At 44.4% G+C, this 27,862-nt stretch overlaps 2 protein-coding genes across 9 annotated transcripts in view; one reads left to right on the top strand and one right to left on the bottom strand.

The window, feature by feature from the left end:
- Nucleotides 1-27,862, top strand: part of LOC134808764 (putative neuroblastoma breakpoint family member 7) — a 133,275-nt gene that overhangs the window by 21,787 nt on the left and 83,626 nt on the right. For 3 of the 8 annotated variants that reach the window (XM_063797404.1, XM_063797395.1, XM_063797408.1), the window contains 6 exons: nucleotides 636-2,264; nucleotides 2,363-2,571; nucleotides 3,960-4,062; nucleotides 4,893-5,107; nucleotides 6,159-6,231; nucleotides 19,292-19,636. In XM_063797404.1, the coding sequence (XP_063653474.1) occupies nucleotides 3,992-4,062; nucleotides 4,893-5,107; nucleotides 6,159-6,231; nucleotides 19,292-19,310 (378 nt within the window). In that variant the 5' untranslated portion in view covers nucleotides 636-2,264; nucleotides 2,363-2,571; nucleotides 3,960-3,991 and the 3' untranslated portion in view covers nucleotides 19,311-19,636. Of the gene's footprint in view, nucleotides 1-635; nucleotides 2,265-2,362; nucleotides 2,572-3,959; nucleotides 4,063-4,892; nucleotides 5,108-6,158; nucleotides 6,232-10,401; nucleotides 10,555-19,291; nucleotides 19,637-25,311; nucleotides 26,615-27,862 lie in introns of those variants that run through there. The other 5 variants (XM_063797376.1, XM_063797384.1, XM_063797410.1 and 2 more) reach the window with 5 other exon arrangements.
- On the bottom strand, nucleotides 16,242-20,763 carry S100A11 (S100 calcium binding protein A11). Its single transcript, XM_003338997.6, has 3 exons — nucleotides 20,644-20,763; nucleotides 17,384-17,536; nucleotides 16,242-16,559 (listed from the first exon to the last, which is right to left on the bottom strand). Exons 1-3 carry the CDS (start codon nucleotides 20,644-20,646, stop codon nucleotides 16,398-16,400), a joined length of 318 nt encoding a protein of 105 aa, XP_003339045.1. The 5' UTR covers nucleotides 20,647-20,763; the 3' UTR covers nucleotides 16,242-16,397.

Below are 27,862 nucleotides of genomic sequence, written 5' to 3'. Positions count from 1 at the left end.
AGTCCAGGGCATAAAACCTAAACCATAGCTTATATTTATTCTTTCTAAATAGAGCTAACAGTAAAATCTTCTCCATGAAACATAAATTGTGATTATAAAAAGGCAAAAGTCTTAGTGAGAATCATTGGTATTCCATAGAAGAGTGAATTAAACACAGCAAAGTGAAGACCCAGGTCTCATACTTCTCTTGCATATTCTAAAGTTCCAGGGTAATTCCAGGTGATAGAGGTTATTTCCCATACTGTTAAAGCAAGGTTGCAGACACTTCTGAATTTTGGTCCCAGTACTCTAGGATGGCACACCTCTGTCCTGGAAAATAATACAGGAAGGAATACTCTTCCCGTGACTCATTCTGGTCATTCTTCCAGCATCACAAAAACCAAAAAGTAGAAATATGGCCAAATACATGATTAGCTATCCCTCTTGTTCAGGTTTCTTAGCTGATTCTTATGGATAATAGCATTACCTTAAGGATTATGATGAAGATATGATGTCCAAATATGTGCACAGTTTTGAGCAAAATGCCTGGTACGAATTGGTCAATGAATAATTACTGAATAATTATATGAATATTTACTGAATGTGGATCCTATGAATAATTACTGAATAATTGTTGTGATTGCTTTTATTGGCAGTGCTCAAAATTCATCCCTGTGTGACCTCAAGTAAGCCACATAACTTTGTGATCCTGCAGTTTCATCATATTTAACATGAAAAAAACTTGACAGATTTTCATTCTGCCACAGAATGTCAGGTCTCCCAGACACCAGAAAATACATTGACTTAAAGCCTTTGATACATCTCAAAGCAGTATCCCTATGCAGTATAGTTGGAAGATGGTGGGGGCTGTAGAGAGGGATGCTTTCAAATGGGATTGATCCAGTCCTCCTTCCTTCACTTCCACATGAATGCTGGGCAGCCCAGGGTCACACCCACTGCACCCTCAACTCGGGCAAGTCCAACAGCCAAACTGAGGAGACCTGGGCTACAGAACAGTCTCTCAAGTTCCAGGCTCACAAAACCTAGGTGGGAATGAATGCTGAGAAAGTGAGGAGGTGGTTCAGGTGATCACTCTCCCCTACTCGTTCCTCTCACGTCAAACTCACCTTCTACTGCACAGCAACACTGAGGATCACCAAATACCAACTACTAACACCAAGACCATGACCTTGATGTTGCCATGTTCTGTTAGTGGAAAGCAACCACACATCAGTTGTGTTAGTCCAACTCAGAAAAATACTTATCAAGCAATATTCCATAAGAACTGCTCATGGCCCTGTTCTTTTCAATATATGGGAAAACTAAAGGAAAACAACAAAATAGTATCAGGTTTGCAAGACTTCCCAAGATCGATGGTCACACGTGTTTTCAGGAGCTCCCTATGTAAATGATTTTGATCACTTGATACCTTGAAAAGAGCTCTTATGGGCCCAGAATGACATCCGTAAGTGACAAGTATGAAATGTAGTGTTCAGTCACATTAAAAAACAAATCATCCCACATAGAGGAAGAGCTTTGGATGTAGGAATGTCAAACTGGTCTTAAATGTAATGAAAAGCCAAGATGGTGCCCCAGTAAGAAAAAAGAAATCAACATAACAATGGGATGCAGCAAGAAGAATACTGAGACAGGAAAGAAAACATTTTTAAAAAAATTAATTATTCATTCACTTTCTGGTGGATACAGAAAAAACTGCAGAAGACCCACAGGATATCATGGCAGTCTAAAAGTTTGATATCTTACACCGTGGAAAAGCCTTAAATTCTATTTTAACGTGAGAGAAGGTGGAGTGACTGACTTCATGACTACCATTTAGAAAATATAACCTGTTGGGAAACTATTTCTGCCTTGATGATTTTATACACACAAGAAATGAACAATGAGGAAGATGCTTAGACGTATTGGGAAAGAGATGGGTCTGTGGCATTGTCACAAGGGTACAAGGGTACACATATACTGAGAGTGAATGCTGAAGGGAAGTCTCCCATCGGTGGTGACCTCACGTGTGACCAGGGCGCCTGTGTTTCAGCAAAGCCTGGGCAATTGGAACGCAGGGCTCCTAAGATTCCATGACACCCCCACCTTCTAATTCTGTTATTGCAACTGCAGACCGTTACCTGGCACGCTGGCTGCCACCTCCCTCACTCTTGTCAGAGTCTGAGCTATAGGCAGTGCCTTCAGCTCTGAGCTCAGGCATCTCAAACCTTGTTTTTGCGATTAAGGACTCTAAAGTGCTGTGGAGAGTGATCACGTTTTTCTCAACAGTAAGCTAAGAATTTTACTGACATCCCTCAGTCCTGATTAAACCTATTTGATTTCACCAGTTTTTAACCCATCATGTGTTTGGGTTTCTTCTCCCCAGTCCCTGGCTCCACCTCTTCTGCCACAAACATCAGCATGGTGGTGTCTGCCGGCCCTTCATCCAGTGAGAAGACAGAGATGAACACTGGAGAAATCAACAAGAAATTGCGCCCCCAGCCGGCAGAGAACTAACAGCAGTTCAGAAACATAAAGAGAAATTTCTTGTAACTCAAGTGGCCTACTTCCTGGCCAACCGGCAGAAGAAATACCGTAAGTTCGATAGGCTCACCATCACAAAAGTGAGGAATGATGTCCTGTCTTCTCTCTGAGAAACTAAATGCTCTCTCCATCAAAAATAATTTCATCTTTCCCGTGCTTCTAGGAAAATAGAAATGGGTATTTTAACATTTTGTTAAAAATGGAAGACAGAGGCAGAAAGTATTTAGCAACTTTTCCATGTTTGCAGTCAGGTGGCGGTGGGATTCGAGTTAAAAATCCCAGTTCTTGATTTCTGACACAGGCACAGCACCACCTGTTTTCTCAGCAAGAGGCTAAATCACGTTACTAGAATCCTCTCTGTACCATAAAAGATCCTGCAGAGAAGTAGCATCTAGTCTGTTGGTCTAAATATGTGGGACTCATGAACTTCCATTCAGTTCAAGTCTCTGTTGAGGCCAAATAGGCAAAGCTCTGTTCTGGAGACCCTGGGGGAAACATGGTGTTAGTATACAGTGCCCACACTGAGGAGCTTAAAGAGAACTCTGCTCCTAATAGAACCTGTGGTATCTATAAGTGACAGCATCAAGAGCAGGGAGAGGGAAGTCCTGCTTCCTAGGGCACTGGCTCTTGTTCCTAAAAAGGAAGAAAGACGGCACCCAAGACTTTGTGGAGGTAGCAGTGTGTAGAGCAGGGACCCTGGGCCAGTGTCCTGGGCTCCACCCAAGTTGCTTGTCTTCTCCGTTCCTCTGCTTCTTCATCTGTCCATAGGGTACTATAATAATACCTACCTCTGCAAATTGCTGCAATGAATTACATGACCTATTTCTTGTAAACCTCCTGGAACAATTGTTGGCACAGAGTAAACACTATTAGTTCTTTATTCTACTGTTTCTAACTTAACAGAAACTTGATTAGTATTTGGGCATATTTCCTTCATGGCCTTATGGTCTTATGCCTCATATTTTATGCAGTTTATCCAGATAGTATTTTTAAAATCTTTGACATAGTTGTACTTGAAATTCTCAGTAAAAGGGAAACTGTCAGTCCCATTGTCCTAGGGGCCTTACCAACTCTACGGAAAATCACTTCATGGCCCAGTGCAGTGTTTACAGGAGAGGCTGCAAGGCTTGGGAAAATGGCCCAGGATTCAGAGTCAGACCTCAGGGGTTGTGAATTCGGACTCCACTTCGTTGTGGTTGAATCATCTTGTCAACTTAGTTGGTGTGCCCTTGCGTTTCTCTTTCTTCATCTCTAAATTTTGGAGGATTAGATGCCAGAAAGTCGGGAGACCGAAGAGTAAAGATATGGAAATCCCTGCCTAGAGCCTGGTACTGGGGACAGTTTTGTCCTTGGGATGGACCTGTCTCCTGCCCTGTAGGCAATGACCGCAGCAGCATGTCTAGCCTTCCACTGAGGCAGGCGCGTCTGTCTTTTCTCAGAGTATGAAGAATTCAAAGACCTCATAAAATCTATGCTGAGGGATGAGCTGCAATTCAAGGACGAGAAGCTTGCAGAGCAGCTCGGGCAAGCTGAGGAGCTCAGGTGAGGGGGCCCCGTGGGGGCAGGCAGGTGGGCAGGTGTGTGAATCTCTGAAGTACAGCAGCTCAGCGGGGAGAAATAAGAGCTAAGCTGGGCCAGGGGAAGGGCAGGAATTGCCATGGCAGGCTCACGACACCCAAATATTTATCAAACAGAGAACAAGGATAATAATAAGTTATGAGTTGCAGTTGTTTCTCAGAACCTTGTTTTCTCTTTTTCAAACAAGTAACTGTTGAGGTGAAACTTGCATAACGCAAAATTAACCAAAGGAGTGGGAACCACCCAGCAGCATTCAGTATACTCAAAATGGTGTGCCATCATCACCCCACTTACCCTTAGTCAGAATCACCTCCTGACGGACTGCGGCTTCTCATTCTTTCACTCAATCAGTGTTGCCTTCTCGACCCTGTCATTCTTTTCTTCTTTCGTCTTTTCAATTTGCCCCATCTGCACCTAGCCTCATTTCTGTACCTGGCTTTGTATCTAGTCACCACAAAATACACTATGTGTATTTTCACATGGAAATGTCGATGGCCAAAGTGAGGAATTGAAAGGATGTCTTTTTGAAACTGATTTAGAAAGACCTACTTTTGTTTACAGAAGAGAAATATGAATGCAACATTGTCGAGGATATTTCAGTTGCACTCTCTGACATAGAGGAAGCCTGTAAAAAAAATTCTTTTTGTCTTGGCCACAGGCATTTCCCCAAACATGTGCTGACCTTCTGCTTGGAGGTCTCCTTGAGGACATTGTCTCAGAGATCTCTGTTGCAATATTAGAACTGATCACTCATCCCTTTCCATTATTAAATTTTCTCTACTGTCTCACCTTAGGCAATATAAAGTCCTAGTTCACTCTCAGGCACGAGAGCTGGCCCGGTTAAGGAAGAGATTACAGGAAGGGAGAGATGCCTCCCGCTCATTGAATCAGCATCTCCAGGCCCTCCTCACTCCGGATGAGCCTGACAACTCCCAGGGGCAGGATATCCGAGAACAGCTGGCTGAGGGCTGCAGGCTGACAGAGAACCTCATCCACAAACTCAGCCCAGGTAAGGTGGCCACAGGCCCTGATGACACAAAACCCCAGGCTTATGAGAGACTCCAGACCTCCATACCTCCACAATGACAGTTGTATTGGTGGTGTTTTTTTCCACTAAACATATGTGGCCATGACATGACCAGGACTTCCTGGATAACAACAGAGATGGGAAACCCATGGGATTGGTGGTCACAGTATTGTAAATGTCCCTCCTTCCTTGATGGAAGGTGGTCTTTGGAACAAGAGGCAGCATCTCTCCAGTTTTAAAGGACAAGAAGGAGGCTGTGACAGGAGGGCGCTTGTTAGAGTGAAAAGAGCTCTGGACTAAGCATGGAGGTTCCCAGGCTCTATCTTCAGCAACGTCCTTAGTAACTGTCGGTGAGTGATTGATTTATCCTTCCTGGGTTTCTCTCTCTCCATCTGCAAAGGCCGGCAAATTGTCTCTTGCAAGTGTCTTTAGCATTCAAATGTGGGAACACTTACGACTGCTTTTCAAAATGAGATGAAGCTCCTTGCCGTGTGGTGTTGGAGAAGGCACTTGATGTGGGGGCATTTGGTGGTAGGAGTGCTTCAGACTGGAGTACTCCCCATGGAGAGAATGTCCTTGAATAACACAGCAGAAGCCACTTGGTGGGCCTGTGAAGTCCCCTGATGGACAGAGGACTGTGGGACAAGTTTGTCCTCTCCTAAGAGAAAGAATTAGTTTCGAAATGTGAACTGTGACAGGACACCAAGCCTGTGCCTGGGAATCAGATCTGTGGCAGGATGGCGGAGACAGCTGCCAAAGTCCAGAGAGAGGTTGGACAAGTCTCCAGGGATATGGGGACCAAAAGATGTTTTCAATATTTGGCCACATCTTGATGGTGGCCCTCCAGATCAGAAATGCATTGCCTGATGGATTAGGAAACCGTGCCAGGGCATTTTGTTAAAGATAAAACATGAGAGCTTTCAGATGAACAGTGACCCATGCCTAGATGTTCATGTGTCTGCACATATTGGGCTGACTATGCTTGCAGAGTGTGAAGTGAGAAATATCTGAATGAACATTCCTGTATTTACAGAAAATGATGAAGATGTGGATGACGATGTTTACGTTGAGGAGGCTGAGAAAGTGCGGGAATCATGTGCCCCCAGGTAACACTGAGTAATCAGGAGCAATAATGGGTGGTAACATATGAAAAAGATCTAGGAGGCACACTCTCTCTGGCATCTACATTGGGCCAAAAGCCTGCATTCCCCTGGCCACAGTATGTTAAATTCAACCCAGCTTAGACACAGGGTATGGCAGCTGTTATGGTTCTCTGTGTGTGCTGAGTGTCATGTCTGTACCATACAGGGATAGCTGAGTCTCCATCCTCCTCAGCTCCTATCTGCCCAGTGCAATGAACACCAGCTGCTGTCTTCCTCTTTGGCTCCCATAGCAGCCATGCTCTGTTGCAGAGAGTGGAGGAGTGCCTGTTCCCGCTTAAAGGGAACCTCCTGTTTGCTTTCTGGGACCGCTCTCTTATGCTTCCTGTCAAAACTAGCTAGGACTCCCTGAGGTCCAATCCCTCTCTGTTTAATCTTCTGTTATGTCTGTGTCACCTGGCTCATCAGGGAGGTGCAGAAGCCTGAAGAGAAGGAATTGATGAAATGATCATACAGATATGTATATTGCATATATCTATGCAATATACATATTGCATCAATATCCCATGATATTGCCAGCTCAATGAGGACAGAGTCCTCTCTCTATTATGATTTGGATTTGAAGGGAAGATGCCATGGGTCCTAAACATCGCAGCATGACCAGCGTGTGCTGCCCACGACCTGCAGTGCCATGGTCAGGTGGAAGTCATTTTACTTCAGTAGAGGACAGTGTTCTCTTCTGACCTTTTCCTCAGTGGCTAGATCTATATCTCTCTTTCTCTTCTCCCATCTGCCCTCTGTTCCCTGCCCCACTTTGTTTTCTCTCTCTGTTCCCACCCTGGTGCCCCCTTCCACCTGTTTTCTTTTCTTCAGCTTTCATTGTTCACCCCCCTCTGCCCACCCATATGTCCCAGGCTAAGTCCCCTGCACGTTCCTGGGGAGGGGGAGATGTGTATGGTTTTAGGCAGTGCCCTCTAGATGTGTCCATGATGGGGAAACATGGCTCAGCTGCCAGTATAATGGTTTAAAAGAGTGGCCACTTTTGAAGGCCTTTTACATCTAGGATCCTCTAGGACTTAAAATATATGGGCCACATTGGAATTCCTTGTTCCCCAGGACCTTGCAGTGGATGCCTTCTTTCACTGAGCATTCACAGGGTGCCTATTAGGTGCCAGGCCCTGCTCTGGGCTAGGGGCTCCATTGTGAGCATTCCTCAGTTCATTGCCACATGGAGCCCACCTCTGCAGGCATCAAGAGGGTGGGGCCGTCAACCACATCTACCAGTGCTAAGCATCAAGGACAATGAAGGCTGAGAATAGCCTGCTGGATTCGGCTATATGGTAGGTAAGGACTTGTTTGATTCTGGGGAAAGCAATTTCAGCAATGGGGAGGAGAAAGCAGCCTTGTTGCAGGGAGCTGAGGATGCTTAGTAGTGAGGAAATGAGGAGAACGGTGAGCTAGCATTTATGAAGCAACCTTTGCTTCCTATGTGATATTTACACTTTTCCCAACTTTCAGATTTGTGTTTCTTCCCTTGCCAGAAGTTAGTCTCTTTACAGACTGGACTTGCAACTTTCCGGAGTCATTGTCTTTGCTTGCATTCCTACCAGAATCCCTAGTGACTCCGCAGATCATGTTTAATGATAATGTTGACACTAAGTCATTGTGAGGGTAAAATATGAATCTGGTAACAGAAACGTTTTTCTCGGTGGAGAGAGGTGGGGCCGGGAACCAGGACTACTGCTGCTTCTCTCTGCCCCCACTGTCTAACCTTACAGGCAGCTCAAATCACTCAGAATCCAGTTTGCGGCCAGTGCAGACTTGCCTCTCCCTCCCAGTCTTCTTTCTTGGTGGTGACTGGGAGAGATTTAGGAGATTAGGGAGGGCCAAGAAACAAAGCATGAATTATCACGGTTGCTGCACAGGTGTGGTCCTCTCAGTCTCTCTGCCTGAATTCCCAACACATCTCTCACCAGGTTGCTGGATGGTACAATAGGGCCATTGTAAGGTGGGTGGGTGCAGTGAGTCAATGAGGTCTTCCTGAGGTGCAGGGGGGCAGGGAGGGATCCTCTCCCCTATAGCCGGAGCTGGGTCACAAATTGGTGGTGGAATGCCCAGCTTCAGGGTCCATTTGCACGGCTGTATATTTCAATTATACACTTGGTTCTTTTTATATATATATATACTTTTGTTCTTGTTTTATGCATTTGATCTATTGCTTTATTTGACCATTTTAAACACACTCATGCTAACATCCTTCCAGATTGCTCTCCCTCTTGTTACTCAGTGTGAAGTCTCTAGTCTGTTGTATGTACTTGTCATCCCTCGTGTGCCTGTGAGCCTATTCTAAGTGTATTTATCTCCTGTGGACATCCTCCAAATGTCTGGAGGCATCTCCACGAGGTGATTTTGCATTTGTCTAGGGTTTTATGGCGCTTACAACTCTGGGGTAGTTTTTGTTTTATTTCTTTAATAGCATGTGTTTGAACCCCATGCCTTCTGGGAACACAGGTGCAGTGCTCTGATTTCTCTCAGATGACTTTGCCTCGCTCCAGGGCTCATTCTGTGTCTTGAGAGGTGGTGGACTGAGCTTTCCAGTCTCCATCAGTGACAGGGCAGCTCTTTAGCAGCTCTCTCTTTTCACTAAGAGTTCAGTTCTAGTTCTCCACCATGGCCTGGGCCACGTGGCCTCCGCTCTGGGGCACTGTGACAGCTATCAGTTCCCTTTGTGCTTCTGGTACCTGAATAATTCTCTTTCTGCCTTTTAATTGACCAAGTATTTTAACTTTTTGAGGGGAAGGGGAAGATTCTATGTTATCCAGCATTATTTGCGGTAGGAAAGGGGCTTTCTATATCTGCTCCATACTAAATTTTGGCAGAAGTCTGCCATGGCCCAAATCTCCATCAAAAGAGATAGATATTTGCTTGATTTTTTTCTTCTTGTTTTTCTTCATTAAAAAAATGTACATTGGATTTAGCTATGATTTCTTGGATATGACACCAAAGGCACAGGCAATGTAAGAAAAAAATATATAAATTGGACTTCATCAAAACGAAAAACTTTTGTGCATCAAAGGACACTATGAATAGAGTGAAAAGGCAACCCACAGAATGGTAGAAAATATTTGCAAATCACATATCTAATAAGGGCTTAATACCCAGAATATAAATAGAACTCCTACAACTCAACAAAAACCAAACAACCCAATACAAAATGGGCAAAAGAATCAAATAGACATTTTTTCAAAGAAGATATACAAATGGCCAATAAGCACATTGAAAAGATGCTTAACGTCACCAATCTTTAGGAAAATGTGAAAGGAAACCAAAATGAGATACTATTTCACATTCATTAGGATGGCTATTATTTTAAAAAGCAGAAAATAGCAAGTGCTGGTGAGTATGTGGAGACTTTGGAAACCTTGTAAGCATTGCTGGTGGGAATATAAAGTGGTGCTGCCACTGTGGAAAGATGTATGGTGGTTCCTCAAAAACTAAAAATAGAATTACCATATGATCCAGCAATTCTATTTCTGGGTTGTATTCCCAGAGACTTAAATCATTATTTGTACACCTGCATTCATTGTAGCACTATGCACAATAACAAAAGGTGGAAGCAACCCAAGTGTCCATCAATAGATGAATGGATAAACAAAATGTGGCACACACACACACATACACACAAATATATACACAATGGACTATTATTCAGCCCTGAAATGGAAGGAAATTTTGACATATGCAACAACATAAATGAATCTTGAAGACATTATGCTAAGTGAAATAAGTCAGACACAAAAAGACAAATGTTGTATAATTCCACTGACAGGAGGTACCTAGAGTAGTCAGATGAATAGAGACAGAAAGTAGAATGATGGTGACCAGGAGGTAGGTGCGGGGAGAAAGGGAAGTTATTGTTTAATGGATGCAGACTTTCAGTTTGGGAAGATGGAAATGTTATGGAGGTATTGGTGGTGATGTTTATACAATGTGAATATACTTAATGCTACTAAAATGTACACTTAAAAAATGGTAACAGTGTTAAATTTTTATGTTCTGTATATTTAACCATAATAAAAAAATTTAAAATTTTCAATAACTTAAGAAAATACACACACAAAAAAAGTCTACCTGAATTAGTGTTGTCACTTTACTCTGTGTTCCCCTTGGTGGCAGGAGTAGCCATGCGGTAGAAGAATACCAATCTCAGCTTTCTGCAGTGTGCTGGATATTCTGTTTGCTCCTCCAGCTCCACTTTTGGTGCTTCTCTGCCCAGCTCAGGCTTCCAGTAGGGTGGACCAACAGGAGGCACTTGCAGGCAATCAGAAGGTGGGAAGAGAGAGAAATCAATATTTATTCCCCTGGGTCCCTCCTGCCAGGCTGTGGTTTGACAGTGGCTGTATTTCTACATCTAAGGCCACAGCATCCGTGAGTGGCCCCTCTTCCTGGGCTATGGCTCTTGAATTCCAATAATTTCTCCCTTGCCAGTCAGGCTGAGAGGTGGGAACAGCATCCTAATTTTGCTAGTCCTGGTGCTTTGCCATCTCCTGTTATTTATCTTATCTCTACCCTTTGCAATCTCTTGTTATTATCTTATCTCTTACATCTTCATAAATAGTGCATTCATTAAATTCTCTTCAGTGACCCGTTTGAGTGTGCATGTGTTTCCTGTGGGAACCCAGACTGATATACATGGTATGTCCCACATCTGGTATAGCATTCTCTTATCGCTTATTCATGTATCATATATTTTTTTCATTCAACAAATATTTTTTTTGCTACTATATGCTGGGTACCACATTAAGTCCTAGCAATACAAAGATGCCTTTAATTAGGTCTCTGTTCTTGAGCTCAAAGTCAAGTCAGAAAAGACAGACAAGTAAAAACACTGTAAGTAGAGTGGCAAGTGCTATGATAGAGGCAAGAATGGAGTGCTCTGGAGCATAGAATAAGAGCATTAAAATCAGCTTTGGATAGGGGTCTTAGGAAAGGCCTTCTTGGGGAGATGATACTTACACTGCTCTACAGGACAAGTAGAAACAGCTGGAAAGGCGGCCAAGGGCTTTCAGGGCCAAGAAGAGCGTATGTCAAAGCAAAGAGGCACATCACTGTGACATCAGTTCTAGCCTTGGTTGGCAAGGTGGGCAGGGAGCAGACCACAAAGGCTCTTGAGTGCTCCAGGGAATCATGTATATTCAGAAGGTCCAATGCCTGGTTTTACACATGGGAGCGATACCAGAACATTTGCCTTTAAAAACTCTCTTTGATCACACGGTGGAGAAAGGGATGGAAGAGGTCCAACTGGACAGGGAGAAGCTTAAGAGAGTTTATTGCAAAATGGTAGAGGTCCTCTTTTCTAAAGGGTAGGGACCTGTAGTTGGTTTGGCTAACTTAAAAAAATTGATGAAAATGGATATTTATAAAAAGGATATTTAAAATATTTGCTTTAACTTAAAACATGTATATTTATCAAAATTTTGCTGTATTATCTTTCTTGCATAAATCACACTCACAGTGGATTTTAGTACAATTGTAGCTACCTCTCAGATGTGTTCCTTAATTCATTAGCGGCACAAGAAGGAAAAAATCAGTAGTCATTAAGTCTCCATATTATTCCTTTAGCAGGTGCACCCTATATTTTTTTTTTTTAAAAGTGTCACTATCCCCAAAAAACAGTGAGCTAGGGAAGAGATGGAAAAATATCAGGCACCCTACTGGTCTATTTGCTACTTTACCAAGAAATCGGGCCAGGCACGGTGGCTCATGCCTGTAATTCCAGCACTTTGGGAGGCCAAGAAGGGCGGATCACGAGGTCAAGAGTTCGAGACCAGCCTGGGCAACAAGGTGAAACCCCGTCTCTATTAAGAATACAAAAATTATTCGGGCATGGTGGTGCATGCCTGTAATCCCAGCTACTCGGGAGGCTGAGGCAGGAGAAATGCTTGAATCCGGGAGGCAGAGGTTGCAGTGACCTGAGATTATACCACTGCACTCCAGCCTGGGTGACAGAGCGAGACTCCATCTCGGAAAAAAAAAAAAAAAAGAAAGAAATCACTGGCCATGGCTTTAAGACACCAGGCTAAAGGGAACTAACCAGAAAGCCTTTGCTTGCTTGGGCCCTTAGGTTTTGATAAGTAAGATCTAATTGGTACCAAGCTTCTAACTCAAGATTCAGATCAACAAACCCCTATGGAGTACTTCCTATAAGCAAAGTGAGTGGTAGAGAGAGACACTAGCAGGAAGGGTTGGTTTGGGGAGGAGATAATGAGCCCAGTGAGGGCATTTTGTATTGGTCCTGTTGGTAATGCCCAGTGGGCATTCACAATTTGAGTTTGGAGAGAAGATCTAGCTTGAGAAGTAGAGAGAGAGAGAGAAAGAGAGAGATGAGGGCCTGGGAATGTGCCCACATTAGGGAGATGGGGTGGTGTGATGGTTAATATTAGGTGTCAACTTGATTGGATTGAAGGATGCCGAGATAGCTGGTAAAGTATTGTTTCTGGGTGTGACCATGAGGGTGTTGCCAGAGGACATTCACATTTGAGTCAGTAGACTGGGAGAGGAAGACCCACCCTCAGCGTTGGTTGGCATCATCCAATCGGCTGCCAGCGTGGCTAGAACAAAGCAGGCCGAAGAAGCTGGCTTGCTGAGTCTTCTGGCTTTCATCTTTCTCCATGCTGGATGCTTCCTTCCATTCCTCCTGCCTTTGGACATCAGACTTTTTTCTCTCATGCCTCATATCCAACCAAATCCCCAAGCCCATTTGATGCTCCACCCAAATATCCCTTGAATCCATCCCCAACCACCCACTGTCCAGGCCACCACCTCCTCTGATCTGGATACTGCGGCAGTTTCCTGATGTTTGTATTCTTTTCGCTTTGCCCCGGCACAGTGTCTGGAACATTATAGAGACTCAAATATGCATTGCATGATGCAATCGTCAGGAAGGATGAACAAAGGCTGCTGGGCCAGTGACTAGTAGGGGAGAAGTTTCAGTAGAATGCTGAGGGCAAGTGTTAGAACTCAAGGGGTTCAGGACTGAGTGGTAATAAAGGAAATAGAAGCCTTTGGTGTAGACACATACAAAAAAGCAATAATTTTGACCAAAGGGAAATATCTAAGGCAGCAACTCGAGGGTGTGGAAGTGTTGAGGAGTCTTTTGTTTCACTTTTTTGGTAGCAGAGAGCAGATAATCCTTTAAGGAAGAGTATAAATTTAAGATGATTAAAAATGTAAAGGAATGTAACATTCATACACGAATTGTTAGGGAATCAGTGGGAATGTATTTTAAGAATTACAACTGTGTGTTAGCTATCTATTATTGTGTAACAAATTACCACAAACTTAATTACTCAACACAATTTCACTGTCTCACAGTTTCTGTGGGTCAAGGGTCTTAGCATAGCACTAGGAGCTGGTATCTTTTTAAAATTTCTTGGCTCTGTTTCTCCAACGTTGGCTCCACTCTCAGATCCCTTCCCTGTTGTCTTGAGATGGCTATTGGCCTGTCTAAGGCTACAAACTCTCAGGTTAGAATCCACCGAGAAGGAGGAATAAGCAATTGCCTTTATCCCAGAATTTTCAGCAAAGGTACTGAGATTCCCTTAATTTTGAGCAGCTTAGATCACGTTGACCACCCTAGGCCAATCACTGTGTCCAAAGGAATGCGGGGCACTCATTAGCTTCGGCACAGGTGTGTCCTTGACTCTTGGAACTGGGGAAGAACCCTACCTAAACTAAGAACACCAAGAGATGGGGAGTGCAGAGCAGGGCTTGATTGAGGAAGAAGGGGAGATGGATGCTGCAAAAACAAGGAATAGGCACACGCAAGGAACACGTCTCAAATACAACATGGTTTATTTATTTATTTATTTATTTGAGACAGAGTCTCATTGCGATGCCCAGGCTGGAGTGCAATGACATGATCTTGGCTCACTGCAACCTCTGATTCCTGGGTTCAAGCGATTCTCCTGCCTCAGCCTCCCAAGTAGCTGGGATTACAGACATGCACCACCACGCGTGACTCATTTTTGTATTTTTAGTAGAGACAGGGTTTCACCATATTGGCTAGGCTGGTTTCAAACTCCTGACTTCAAGTGATCCTCCCACCTCGGCCTCCCAAAGTGCTGGGATTACAGATGTGAGCCACCGCGCCTGGCCAAATATAATGTGTTTTAAACCAGACTCTATATTTTGCTCCTAAAGCTTAACCCCCTTGCTTCATTCCTGATTTCAGTGAATTGTATCATCATCCAACCAATTGTCCATGCTGGGAAGCTGGGAATAATCCTAGGCTTCTCTTTCTCACCACTACATTCAGATAATCATCATCTCTTGGGTTTTACCTCTTACATACTCTTCCCCTCCCTTCCCGCTTCATTGCCTTATTTCAGATTCTTAACTGACCCATTTTACCATCTCTCCATTCTCTCTCTCTTAAAAAAAATGTTGACTTGTGGCCGTAGAACGATGAATGTCCAAGGCCTATGGATAATTCTAATAGCCCACACACTTGGGCACCAACCCAACAGTGGGATCATGTGTTCACTAAGAGTGTATTTGTGATCGGTCCCAAACCTGTTTATATTCTTTTTCCTTTTTCTTTTTTCTTTTTTTTTGAGACGGAGCTCGCTCTGTTGCTAGGCTGGAGTGCAGTGGTGTGATCTGAGCTCACTGCAACCTCCACCTCCCGCGTTCAAGTGATTCTCCTGCTTCAGCCTCCCAAGTAGCCGGGATTACAGGCGCCCGCCACCACACCCGGCTAATTTTTGTATTTTTAGTAGAGAAAGGGTTTCACCAAGTTGGCCAGGATGGTCTCGATCTCTTGACCTCGTGATCTGCCTGCCTTAGCCTCCCAAAGTGCTTGGATTACAGGCGTGAGCTACCGCGCCTGGCTCGTTTTTCTTGTAAGGTATAATTTAATTAAATATCCCATAAACCAATAAAATATGCATGTGAAGAGATAGTTTTTATCTTTATGAAAGTCAAATTGAATTCTTTTCAAAGACTCGATTCAAATGTACTGAAGATAATTGCAGTTTCTACAGGTATAGCTGAGACAACTGTAAACGGCTGAGGCAGTGGTTCACCCTAAGGTGCTGGCCTTCATTTTGGAATGTCAGAGCCAAAAATGACCTCAGATGTGGTCTAATCCATCTCACTGAATTTATGAAGGAATAAACCATAATCTAGAGAGATTTTTGCTAATTAGTTAAAACTCACATAAATGGATAAGGAATCAGAGGTTTTCTGGATACACATCACTTTTTCGCTGTGCTTCTTAGGAATAATTGCACATTGCGGAAACCTGCCCCTCTTTCTCTCTCTCTCCTCTAATCTGTCATCTTTAACCCTGGATCAGTCTTCTTACCTTCTTTCTAGGCTCTCTTTCCCTGCTGCTTTATCAGAGGGCTTAGAAAATTAAAACTAGTGTTAACACTAGCTTAAGCCAAACATGAAGACCTTGGCAACACGAGCCTCCTTTCTATTCCACAAACATCCTAGATCCTTCTTATCTTTGGAGGACCTCTGCCCTTCCCATTTCTTCTCTTGAAATGCCCTCTCCTTCTTTTCAAATGTTTGCTCTTTCTAGTTCTTCATATCTCAGCACAAATGTCATGTCCTCAGAATAGTGCCCTCTTAGTCCCCATGAATCTGTAACATAATTGTAATCTGTCCTTCCTAGGATTTATCATACTCTGATAGTCCTTTGTTTATTTAGTCATTGTTCTCTCCCCCAACGAGAAGTTATACTCAGTGAAGGCATGACCTTGTCTGTCTTGCTGGTTGTATTCTCAGGATCTATGACAGTGCCAACGGGTAGCAGTGAGTAAACAATAACAATAAGTGACAACTCTCCATCAGTCAATAATTTAGAGATGAATCTGGTTGTACTATTAGTCATGATTATGTGTACACCCAAGATGCATTTTTTCTTATTTACTATGCACCTTCTATCAATCTAATTTATATTCCTCCCACTTTCCACCCTCCCATGCACAAATTCACCAACTCTCTAGTTCATGTTTTAAAAAAGTGACATTGCTTTATTACTATTGGCAGGTGGGGCCTGCATGAGGTGGTTAGTGTGCTCAGGGGATGGGTGGGCTGTGGAGATGATGACAGAAAGGCTGGAAGGAAAGGGGGTGGGTTTGAAGGCCAGGGCCAAGGGGTCCTCAGGTCCGCTTCTGGGAAGGGACAGCCTTGAGGAAGGAGTCATGGCAAGCCATAGCTAGGCCACCAATCAGATTAAGAAATTCTGAGAAATCTAGCTGACCATCACTGTTGGTGTCCAGTTTCTTCATCATGCGGTCAAGGACACCAGGGTCCTTCTGGTTCTGCAGAGAAAATAATAATTACACCTTTATATTGCATCTTCTAATGTGCTTTCAAATATGCTGCCACATTTTATTCTCACAGGAGTATAAGGTACAGGATAGGGATTATTAATATTCCCATTTGCCAGATGCAGAAACAGACTAAAAGAGGTGAAGTGACCTGCCTAAGGGGCAGACCTGGGGCTTGAACCAAAGGTTTTCCCACTCCTAGTCCAGGGCTCTTTCTATGATATTAGGGGCTATTCAGTTTTGTAAAGCCAGTGGAACACTTCCTTCAAGGGTTGCATGCAACTCCAATAGATAAACTGTATAAAAGTACAGCGGGTTCAGGTGGAAAAAGGCCACAGGCCCTGCCTAATCAGTCTCATCCTCCACTTGCCCAAGCTGCCAACACAGATACACACTTAGAGCCACTGGTTACAAATGGCTATTTACATTTACATTTACATTAACTAATTTAGAAAGTCAGTCTGTTAGTCACACTAGCCACATTTCAAGCACTCAGCAGGCACGTGTGGCTGGTGGCTACCATGTTGGATAGAGCAGATATAGAATGTATTTCCACCACTGCAGCAAGTTCTACTGGACAGGGCTGCCATAGAACCTCTGGGGTAGAAGAATGAAATTTGAAAATAATTCCATTACGTCATATACCATTTCATATATCTCTCTTCCTAAATGGAAAAACTCCTGGCTTAGAGTGAGTTAAAATGAAGCAAGAGTGTGGGGTGTCAGTTGCTGCTCCTTCATTCCTGGCCATTCTGCCAGGGTCTTGTTTCATGTTGTGGGTAGTTTGGGGAAGTGGGGGAGACAGGGACCAGTACCTTTGTGAAGGCAGCCAGTTCTGTATTCATGAAGCTTAGGAACTCTGTCTTGGAGAGAGTGTAGTTATAACCATCCTTTCCAGCATACTTCTGGAAAACAGCAATCAGGGACTCAATGCACCGCTCAGTCTCTGTAGGGCTGGAGATTTTTGCCTTTGGAGAAAAAAAAATGCAGGGCTCAGACAAGGGAAGATGTCAAGGCTGGATACTGGAGAAAACTCCAGGGACTCTTATTTCAGGTCAAAGCAGTTTCCTAAAAGACTGAGTCATTTTTTCAAGGGGCTGAGGGGTTCAAGACAACCACAAAAAGTCACACTCTGTGACCTTCTGTCCTACCCCTCGCCACGTTTATTCCAGGTGAAATATATGGAAGGTAAATGTGGAGCATTGCTGGCACGTTTAAAAGCAGTAGACTGCCTAGATGAGAGTGAGGGTGACAAGGTTTACTCATATTTTTAAAATGTGTGGATAAATACATCTGTAACTCTATATCCACAAATCCATATGCACACCAAACATTGTCTATAGGTTAATAATTTCTTATTTTCCAAGAGTGTATGGAGGCTTTTGTGATTAATGAAATGTCAGTTCTTTTTAAAGCAGTACCGAATTCCTGGGACTCACACATTTCCTTAGAGAAAACTAAAAGCATAGCTATCATTGTGTATGCAGTGGGAGATAGAACTTTTTAGATGTTTGAAAATGGCTTTCATATTTAAGAGTTAGGAACCATTAATCTTAGATGTGAGGAAACGGACAGGAGAAGGGAATGGATATGGCAGAGCCAGCCCTGGAATCTGGGCTTCCCAGTCCCTTTCTGCAGTCCTTAGCCTTGCAGGCTTCCACTTCCTGGTGGGAAATAGTGACAGAGAAGGTGGAGCCTCTCTGGAGGTCACTCCAAACCAGTAAGCTCTCAGGTTGCTGCTTACACAGCATCTACAATGTAAGAGATTTAAATCCTGTACTGGGCTCTTTCCTCACAGCAGAATTTTTCAAGGAAATTCTATAGGGCCCAGTCATCCGGTTCCCAAAGGAGACTTAGGGTCCCAAAAGTGAGGAGCTGTTGGCCTCCCTCTGGTGGGTAGAAGCCGTAATTACAGACTTTCTGGGAAACAGGCCTGGCCACACCCTTCCTCTGAGACTTTACCTACTAGCGTTAACAATGATTTATGTTTGGATGGTGACATTTGCAACTTAGCATTTAGCCTTTCGTTTGTTCTTAGGATGGACTTCCTGGAGCCCAGAGCTAGAGGCTTTCTCACTCCGTAATTAACACGTGCTAAGAACTGATCTGAGCCCTTAGCTACACAGCTGCAGATTGATTCCTCCTTCCTGTACAGCCTTTATGCTGCAGAGATGCTAGCTGAGTCCTGCCTCCTATTGCATCTTACAGCGTTAGAACCCCTGAACCCTAAGAGAGGTGGACTTTTTCCCAAGAATCACATTGTTGGAGGATGATTGTTTTTGTTTTGCCCTAAATTGAACTTTTCATTAAGAAAAAAGAAAATTGTTGGTAGGTTCAGGGGCCTTTAGGGGAGAAACAAAATACCACAGCCTAGAAACAGATGTGTTTGTTCTGTTACAACATGCCCTTCATATCAGGCCTAAAATCTCCCTGTCTTACTAAGGTATCAGATGACAGGAAGGAGACTGGCTGGGAGGCCACACCAGGCTGAGGAGCGTGGGCTTTGTCACCTTTCTCTGGAACTACAGATTCTCCCCCTGCCCCTTTTCCTTCCAGAATGCAGACAGTTTTGCTTTTCCAGTTTCACAGTGCCTTTCTGCTTCACATTTTTCTCTCCTTAACATCAGTCTTGGTGTAATTTAGAGATTATTTTCTTTTGAAAACTGTTGCTGTTGCTATCAGCCACAAGGAGAAAATTAAAACCTCTTTGCATTTCCTCCCAGAGGTAATTCTCCAAAGTGAAAGAAAGAGACACAATTATCAAATTACTAAAATGGAACGGCATAATTTGTAGAGCTCCAGGGCACTTTGGAGATGGGTCCTGAGGACGCCCAGAAACCGGAAAGCTCTGCCCAGGGTGGCGCAGTGGCTGAAGGAGAGGAGAACCGGCGCTCTCCACACCTCATGGCACTCTTGGAGTCTTACTTGGTGGGGATGGCGATAGCAAGGAGCAAACATTGTGATAAACGGATACTGTGAAATAATTTTTAAAAATGCATGCTAAGCGCTCAACATTTGAGGAAAGAAAAAAAATACGATGAAAAAGAAGTAGCAATTTAAAAAACCTCAACTATTGTCTTCTCATTCTTAACCAACACCCTCCGGAGCTTTCTGTCCCTGCTGTAGCAGGACTGCAACCCCAGACAGTAGGGAAGGGAATGGGCGTGGCTCTGTTCCAATACTTCATTTATGGACGCTGAAGTTTGATTTCCACATAATTTTCACATGTCAGAAAGTATTTTTCTTCTTTTGATTTCTTTCAATCATTTACAAACGTAAACTTTATTCTTAGCTTGTGGGCAGAACAGAAAACCCGACTTGGCCCGCGGGCCAAAGTTTGCTGACTCTCCACTAAGGAGAGGTAAAGAGATTTTGGAGGTGGAATTATGGAAAATATGAGTTCAACTGGGAGATGAAAGGAGATAAGAAGAGAAAAATAAGTTACGGAGTGAGTGCCTAAAAAGATGGTGGGGTAAAAGGAAGAGGAAGGAGGAGAGGGCTCAGCTGGGACCGGGTTCCTCCCACATTCTTGGCCGCGGCGCTGCCGGCGGCGACGGGCTAAAGTTTCAGTCCCCTTGGGTCTTGGCCGTCTGCCGGGTGCTTACTGAAACTTTGATTTTCCCTGGGGCTAGACGACCAAGTTCTAAAATGTCCCTTTTCTGGTGTACAGAAATAACTAGTGACCCCTCGCAGCTTTCCAGCCCCCTGCCTTAAACTTGCTCCTAGGCGTCTCTGGGCTCCCGGGAGACCGCGGGCGAGGGGCTGCAGGCACTGACCCACCGCCCCCGCGCGGTGAGCGGCCAGCATTTCCTCTTCCCCAGCCCTGGGCCTTGTCGTGACTGGGAAGGCTAAAGAATCTCCGCTGCTACCCTAGGCGGCCACCACAAGGATGATTTTAGGGCTTCTTCCTTCCATCCCTTCTTCCCCAGTTCCCTCCCACGAGGCTGATTTTTCCTGCTGTTTCCTGCCACGTCCACACATAAGTCAAAGATAAAGTCTGCTGGGAAGTATGTGGGTTTTTTTTCTTTTCTTTTTCTTTTCATGTAAGAAGAAGAAGAAGAAAAGTGAGGCTTACCATGTTGGAGCTGAGCGAGGCGCGGGAGGCTGTGGCTGGGAGCGGCGCTGAGAGCTCTGTGCGCGCGGCGTGCGGGTCTGGAGCCTCTCCTCAACCCACGCCCTTCCCGGCCCAGCCTTGCCCAAGCCTTACTCAGACAGCCTCCGCGCCCGCCCCGCCCCTCCCCGCCTCCCGGGCTGGGCCTGGGACCGCGGCCGGCGCTAACCACAGAACTGAGCTTTAAGACTCAAATAAACCCACCGTCCTCTCCAGCGATTTAAGCAGTTTCACTCTCCCTCCTTTCCCTCTTTTCCCTCCTCTTTCCCCCCGGCCCCCTCCACCCCGTCCTGTGATTCCTGAAGATTTTTGACTTTTTAGAATTATAAGTTTTGCACAGTAGTCTTCGGGAAGTCTGTCCATGTCCGTGGGTCTTTCCCATGTATGAGCTCATTCTGGGCATTTAGGTTAGACAGGCAAAAAAGGTCTCTTTTGGAAACAGCAGTGGGCCGGGCGCGGTGGCTAAGGCCTGTAATCCCAGCACTTTGGGAGGCCGAGGCGGGTGGATCACATGAGGTCAGGAGTTTGAGACCAGCCTGACTAACATGGTGAAACCCCTGTCTCTACTAAAAATACAAAATTAGCCTGGCGTGGTGGCACACGCCTGTAATACCAACTACTTGGGAGGCTGAGGCAGAAGTATCGCTTGAACCCGGGAGGTGGAGTTTGCAGCGAGCTGAGATCGCGCCGTTGCACTCCAGCCGCCTGGGCAACAAGAGCGAAACAATGTCTCAAAAAACAAACAAAAACAGGCCGGGCGCAGCGGCTCACTCCTGTAATCCCAGCACTTTGGGAGGCCGAGGCAGGTGGATCACGAGATCAGGAGATCGAGACCATCCTGGCTAACACGGTGAAACCCCGTCTCTACTAAAAATACAAAAAATTAGCCGGGCGTGGTGGCGGGCGCCTGTAGTTCCAGCTACTCGGGTGGCTGAGGCAGGAGAATGGTGTGAACCCCGGAGGCAGAGCTTGCAGTGAGCCGAGATCGCGCCACTGCACTCTAGCCTGGGCGACAGAGCAAGACTCCATCTCAAAAACAAACAAACAAAAAACAAAACGAAGAGTGTTAGTTAGGACAGAGTGCGGGTCAGAATTGTAGACAAGTTCCTAGGAGTTGGGGCTGTCTATTGCTCCACAGGGAAGATATTTAACAGTAAACAGTGGTGAATATTGCCAAATCAATTGCCACGGGATTACTGGGGATTATTGTCAAGGGACAGTTGCCACCCCTCTTTCTCAAACTTTTCTGTAAACTGAGGACAGCCACAAAGACAAAATCCGCAAACCAAACTGCTGCACTTAAAAATTGATCCGTGCTAGTAAGGCATTTATCTGTGTGCAGTTTGCAATGAAATTAGGAGTTGTATTAAGAATCAGAAGCCTTGGGTTCCAGTCTTGTGTCTGTTACTTCATTGCAATACTTTTGACCAGACTTGTCACTCCTTTGAGCTTCCACTTCCTTATTTGTAATAGGTCTTGAGATAGGCCTTTCCTGTTTCATAAGATTGTTAGGACTGTCAAGTAAAGTGAGGGCTTAGAAAGGTCTCCAAAAACTGCAGAATAGATGCAAATGAAAGATAATGGGCTATAGGCATTGTGTGAACTGCTTCCCTGCACCTGCTCTCACAGGTGCCCTGAGCACGTGAGACAAATCTCCATCTCAGTTCTCAGCTACTCCAGACCCACATTTTCAGTTACTTGTTTATGAATACACTTGAGAGTCCCACCTGCACTTCAGACTCAATAATTCAGGAATAACTAGTTTTCCCCAAACCTGTTTCTGTCTTCTTCTCTGCTAAGGGTACTATCACTCTACCATTTTCCCTGCTTGAAAGCATTGGAGCCACTGAGTCTAAATGACTTTTTGACTCACAGTTCTTATCAAGTGCCAGGTAATAGACTTCAAACCTTTGGTGGTGGGGGGTGTTACATGAACGGCTGCTGGGGTTCCTTAATACCTTAAAGTTACATGTAAATTTTATGCATAAGAGAAATTTTTCTGGCAAAGAGTTCACATCTTTCATCTGATTCTCAGAAAAATTTATGATCCCAACATATTAAGGAATCATTTGTCTAAATTACTCCATAACTCAATCATGAGGCCTTACACACCACAGTTCTTTTCTTTTTTTTCTTTTTCGAGACGTTGTTTCACTCTTGTTGCCTAGGCGGCTGGAGTGCAACGGGGTGATCTCAGCTCGCTGCAACCTCCGCCTCCCGGGTTCAAGCGATTCTCCTGCCTCAGCCTCCTGAGTAGCTGGAATTACAGGTGTGCACCACCACACCCTGCTAATTTTTTGTGTATTTTTAGTAGAGACGGGGTTTCACCATGTTGGTCATGCTGGTCTGGAACTCCTGACCTCGTGATCTGCCCTCCTCGGCCTCCCAAAGTGCTGGGATTACAGGTGAGAGCCACTGCGCCCAGCAACTATAGTTCTTTTTAAGAGAAAATGCCTCACTTAGAACCTGTGCTCAAGGGGCAGCCCAGGTGGCCAAGTTTTGCATGATTTGACACACTGTGACCCTGTTAGAGTGGATTGGGTTGAAGTTAGCTCTGGACACCAGCACTGCCAATCTATAGGATGGCTGGTAGTGGATGTTTCATGACATAACATGGAAAGACGAACTAGGGCCAAAAAGCTTCTTGTTTTTGGGAAACTGAAATTAGAAGCACATAGAAAATTAGGCATTTAGAAGAGCTGAAGCTGAACATTTGCATAGACAGAACCATGAAGTCATGGCAAATAAAACTTATGGAGAAGACATCATGAGTAAGTGGAAGCTATGAAATTTGGAAGAAATAGACCGAGGGGAACGTAAGCCAATTGCTAACTGTAAATTAAAGAAAAGGCTACTTGAGTGTTCGCTGAGTTGTGAAAATGGTGAACCACTGGGAGTGAAGAGCCTGCAGTCTGACTTCATTAGCGTTTTTGTTCTTCCTAAACCTAGTTGTTAGTTTTTCTTATTTTCTCTATGACATTTATTCTTTCAATAACTCTTCAGCCCCATGAAGTAGCTTGAATGAAACCAAAGGAAAAAGCTAAACCAAATAAGTATGACTTGTTCAGAGCCAGGTTGGGGGATCAGCCCCACCCAGTTAGGGCTGCCTGCCTGACAGCTGCTCCCCAGGGTCACGCTGAAAGGGGTTCATTTCTAGGTTATCAGTCAAAGGAGGGAGAGTTCAGGAAAGGTAGCAGGCAAGGTAGATTTGTCAAAGCAGGCAAACAATGAATCAAACTGAAGGGCTGGAGCCAGCAAGGAGCTGAGGATGCGTGAGAGCTGGTAAACTGACAGCAAGAGACAAACATAATATACAGATGGGTAAAAGGGCTTCTCAGGAAATAAATGTAGGAACTTCCATGGCTCAAGGTAATTCTTATGTGCAGTCTGATCTCTGTGTAGCATTGGGTTGATTCTGAAATGGACACAGTACAGTGACAAATGCAATAACAGGGGTGTGACCAAGACACAATGACAAATGCCAGGAAAGAAATGAGAGGTTAACTCTGGGAGAGGAGGGAAAGTATCCTGGAAAAGTGCTGCTTGAGGTGGGTATTGAAAGATAAATAAGAATTCACCAGGTGGATGAACATGGTAGTGAAAAAAGGTGAACTCAGGCAAGTTAGCACAGTATTTACAGCCACAGGCTCTGCCACAAGACTGGGGTTCAAATCCCAGTGTCACAACGTATTAGCTATATGAAATCTAGCAAGTTATTTGTTGGCTCTGTGTCTCAGTTTCCTCATCTGTAAAGTGGAGAGAATAGTAGTTGTTGTGAGGATTAAGAGTTAATTCATGTTTAATGCTTAGGACTTACAGCAGTGTCTTCAGAGGAAGTTTTACATAGTGGCTTGTGCAGAATTAAGGTTCGGGATGAAACATTGTTCGTGTTCTCAGTACTTGCAGGTGGTTCAGTAGAACCAGACTTAGGGTATGGGGTGATGGTAAATGTGAGGCAGAAGCTGTGGGATGTGAGATGGGAGAGACAAGGGTCAGCTCATTAGGAGATATACTTGAAAGTTTGGATTGTAACCTTAGGGTTATGTATCAAGGAACACTGAAGATTTTTAAGCAGGACAGTGACGTGATCCCCTTCACTTTTGGAAGTGTAGAAAACATGTTCTAGAAAGAAGAAAGACTAGAGGCAAAGAATATTAGAATATTGTTGCAATAACCAGGGTGAGATGGCCATGGAGATGGGGAGAGGGAATTACCAAATACTGAGAAGGCAAAACCAACCTAACTTCACCACTGTGCAGCTGTGGAGCATTAGAGGAAGGAGGCATCAAGCGTGAATCCTAGGACTCTAGCTTGATAGCCCTGTGGTACCAGTACCATCCCCAAGATAGAGAACATAAACTGAATAACATTTTCGGGGGCTTAAGGGAAGATGATGGTTCGATATTGATCAAATTGAGTCTGAGGTAAGTGGGACAATTTGATGCTGGAGGAATTAAGCATGTCCAGTATCTATCTTATGTTCTCTCATAGCTCCTTGTATCATAATCCTATCATACTCTACTGTCATTTTATGTTTACTTAATCATCTTCCTCACTGGATTCCAAGATGCTTGAGGGCAGAGATGGTGCACTGTTCACTCCAGTATTTCCAACATTCACTCATTCATTCAGCAGATATATAAGAAGAATCTTCATGTGTGCAGAGCTATCTAAGCATGGAGGCTGTAGTGGTTAACAAGACAGATGAAGTCTCTGTTCAGATGCTGCTCGACCAGCTCAACTTAGGTGAATAAACAATATCTATAGAGCAAGTGGAGGAAGATGATCCAACATAGAAGAAAGAAGAGAGATGATCAGGGAAGCAGGAGGAGGCTTCTCTGGTGTCATCAAAGCCCATGAAGAGAGACTTCCAAGATACAGGGAGTGGTCAACAAGGTGAAAGACTTCAGCGAGGCAGAGTATGGTGGAGGCTGAGATGTGTCCACCTGATTGGCAATCATATCCTTGGAGACCTTTGCCAGAGCAGTTTTAGTGTGGTGGTAGGAAGAAAGACAGATGGCAGTGGACTGAGGAAGAGAGATGAAGAGTAGAGATGGGGGTATGGATTACTCATTTGATCAAATTGAATATGAAGAAAAGGAGAAAGTGGCAGCCAGAGGGGATCTAGGATTAAGGGTATATTTAAAAATATACAGGTTTACAAGCTGTGGAGAAGGAGTTACCAGAATGAGAAGTCAAAGATTCCAGGTTGAAAGAATGTGAACAATGAAACAAGACCCCAGAGGAGCCGTGGGTGACTGGAATTACTTCACAGAGGTGGAGAAGGAGAAGAGTGGGAGGGAGGCTGTAGATAGCTTGTAGGTTTGGGCTGTACAGGGCTGTCCTTTCCCATGGCCTTTTTGATGCTATGAGGCAGGAAGTAAGGCATCTGTGAGCATAGGCATTGGGTAGGGGGCACAGAGGGCATAGGCATTGGGTAGGGGACTTGAGGAGGTCCTGTGGTCTCAGAGGAAATGGAAAGAGGAGCTGAACCAGAATGGCTGAGTGGTGTGAAAGTTTAGTGACCTATCATTTTGTGGTGACTTCAATCCACATGGTTGTGTGATTGTGTGGCTGTATGGCTTCTTCCAGGTGTGCTTCGAAGTTTAGTCATCAGATCCAAGAGAACGGGCTGTGGAATGAATTTAGGGTTAGGTGTGTGTGTATGGGTATAAACAAAGGATAAAGGGGTGAAGGAGTTGAGGGCATGGGTGAGAAAGAAATTCACTTGATTGGCACTGCATGCTGGACAAAGAAGGAAGGAGAAAGGACACAGAAGGTGGATGGTGGGAAGGCTCCACAAAATCAAGGAGCAAGGTAAGTGGAAAAGAGGGATGGAGAGAGCTGGCATGTAAGAAGTTATTGGTATAGTCTAATTTTTCAGTGAGTTTAACATGTTGTAGGCAGAGCCCTTATAAATGATGACAAAATCTAAGCATGATGAGTGCTAAACTGATTCCAGTTTAAGTGGGGTGGACATGAAGGAGGTTAACAAGCTGTGAGGGGCTGGGTGCGCTGGCTCATGCCTGTAATCCCTGCACTTTGGGAGGCCGAGGTGGACAGATCGCTTGAGCCCAGTAGTTCAAGACCAGTCTGGGCAACGTGGCGAGACCTCTTCTCTACAAAAATTTAAAAAATTAGTCAGATGTGGTGGAGTGTGCCTGCAGTGCCAGCTCCTCAGGAGGCTGAGGTGGGAGGATTACTTGAGCAGTGGAGGTCGAGGCTGCAGAGAGCTTTGATTGTGCCACTGTACCCGGGCAACAGAGGGAAACCCTGTCTGGAAAAACAAAACAAAATAAAAACTTATGACTTAATATTAAATAACTTGTTGCTTCAAGAATTGTTTGGCTCTTTGTATTGTTTTTCTTTTTCTGGACAGAGGGGGAATCTCAAGATATTTCCAAGGGTATTATATGCATATTCACTTATATATTCATTTTTTTTTTGAGACGGAGTCTCGCTCTGTTGCCCAGGCTGGAGTATATATTCATTTTTATTCAACAAGTATTTGTTAAGTACCACATCCTGGTCTGAAGATATGAAGATTTCAAAAAGTCATGATTCTTGCCTTTAAGGATTCCCAGATCTAATTTGATGAACAAAACAGGGATGGGATGGGATCCTTCCAGAAACTGCTTGAGCCCTCTGCACCAGGAGGTGTGCACCTGGTCTCTAGGGTGAGCCTATTTCTATTTAGGTCCTGGGATAGAAGTTACCCCTTGGAGAACGGTAAGGGGAGATACTTAGGTTTCTCTTACAACCTACAGCTGCTGCCTGGAGCACTGAGGCCACATTTGTAAGATTAAGAAATAACCCCAGAGTCCCTGAGGCCACACTAGCGTAAATGGAAATGCTGGACAAGGAATCTAAAGGCCTGAGTTTGAGTTCCAGTTTTCTCCCCTAGTAGATAAGCTGTTTTCTAATGGCCTCAGTTTTCTCAGGTGTAAGACGGGGAGAATTAAGGAAATAATGAATATAAAAGGGCTCTTTCAATGGTGTAGTGTTATACAAATGTTAATTACTACTCGCAGTATTGCCGTGTGGATTAAAAGAAAGGGTGCCTTGTAAATTGCACTTTGCAAATGTGGAGGGTCATTATTGTTATCCCTTCAAGCGCCTCTCACTTCCTGTTGTCTCTGCTCTAATTCCTGGCCCTCAGCTCTCTCAGGTGTTCTGTGGGATG

Source organism: Pan troglodytes, chromosome 1 (assembly GCF_028858775.2).
Source record: "Pan troglodytes isolate AG18354 chromosome 1, NHGRI_mPanTro3-v2.0_pri, whole genome shotgun sequence".
Lineage (NCBI taxonomy): Eukaryota > Metazoa > Chordata > Mammalia > Primates > Hominidae > Pan > Pan troglodytes.
This window is presented reverse-complemented; position numbering and strand designations above follow the sequence as displayed.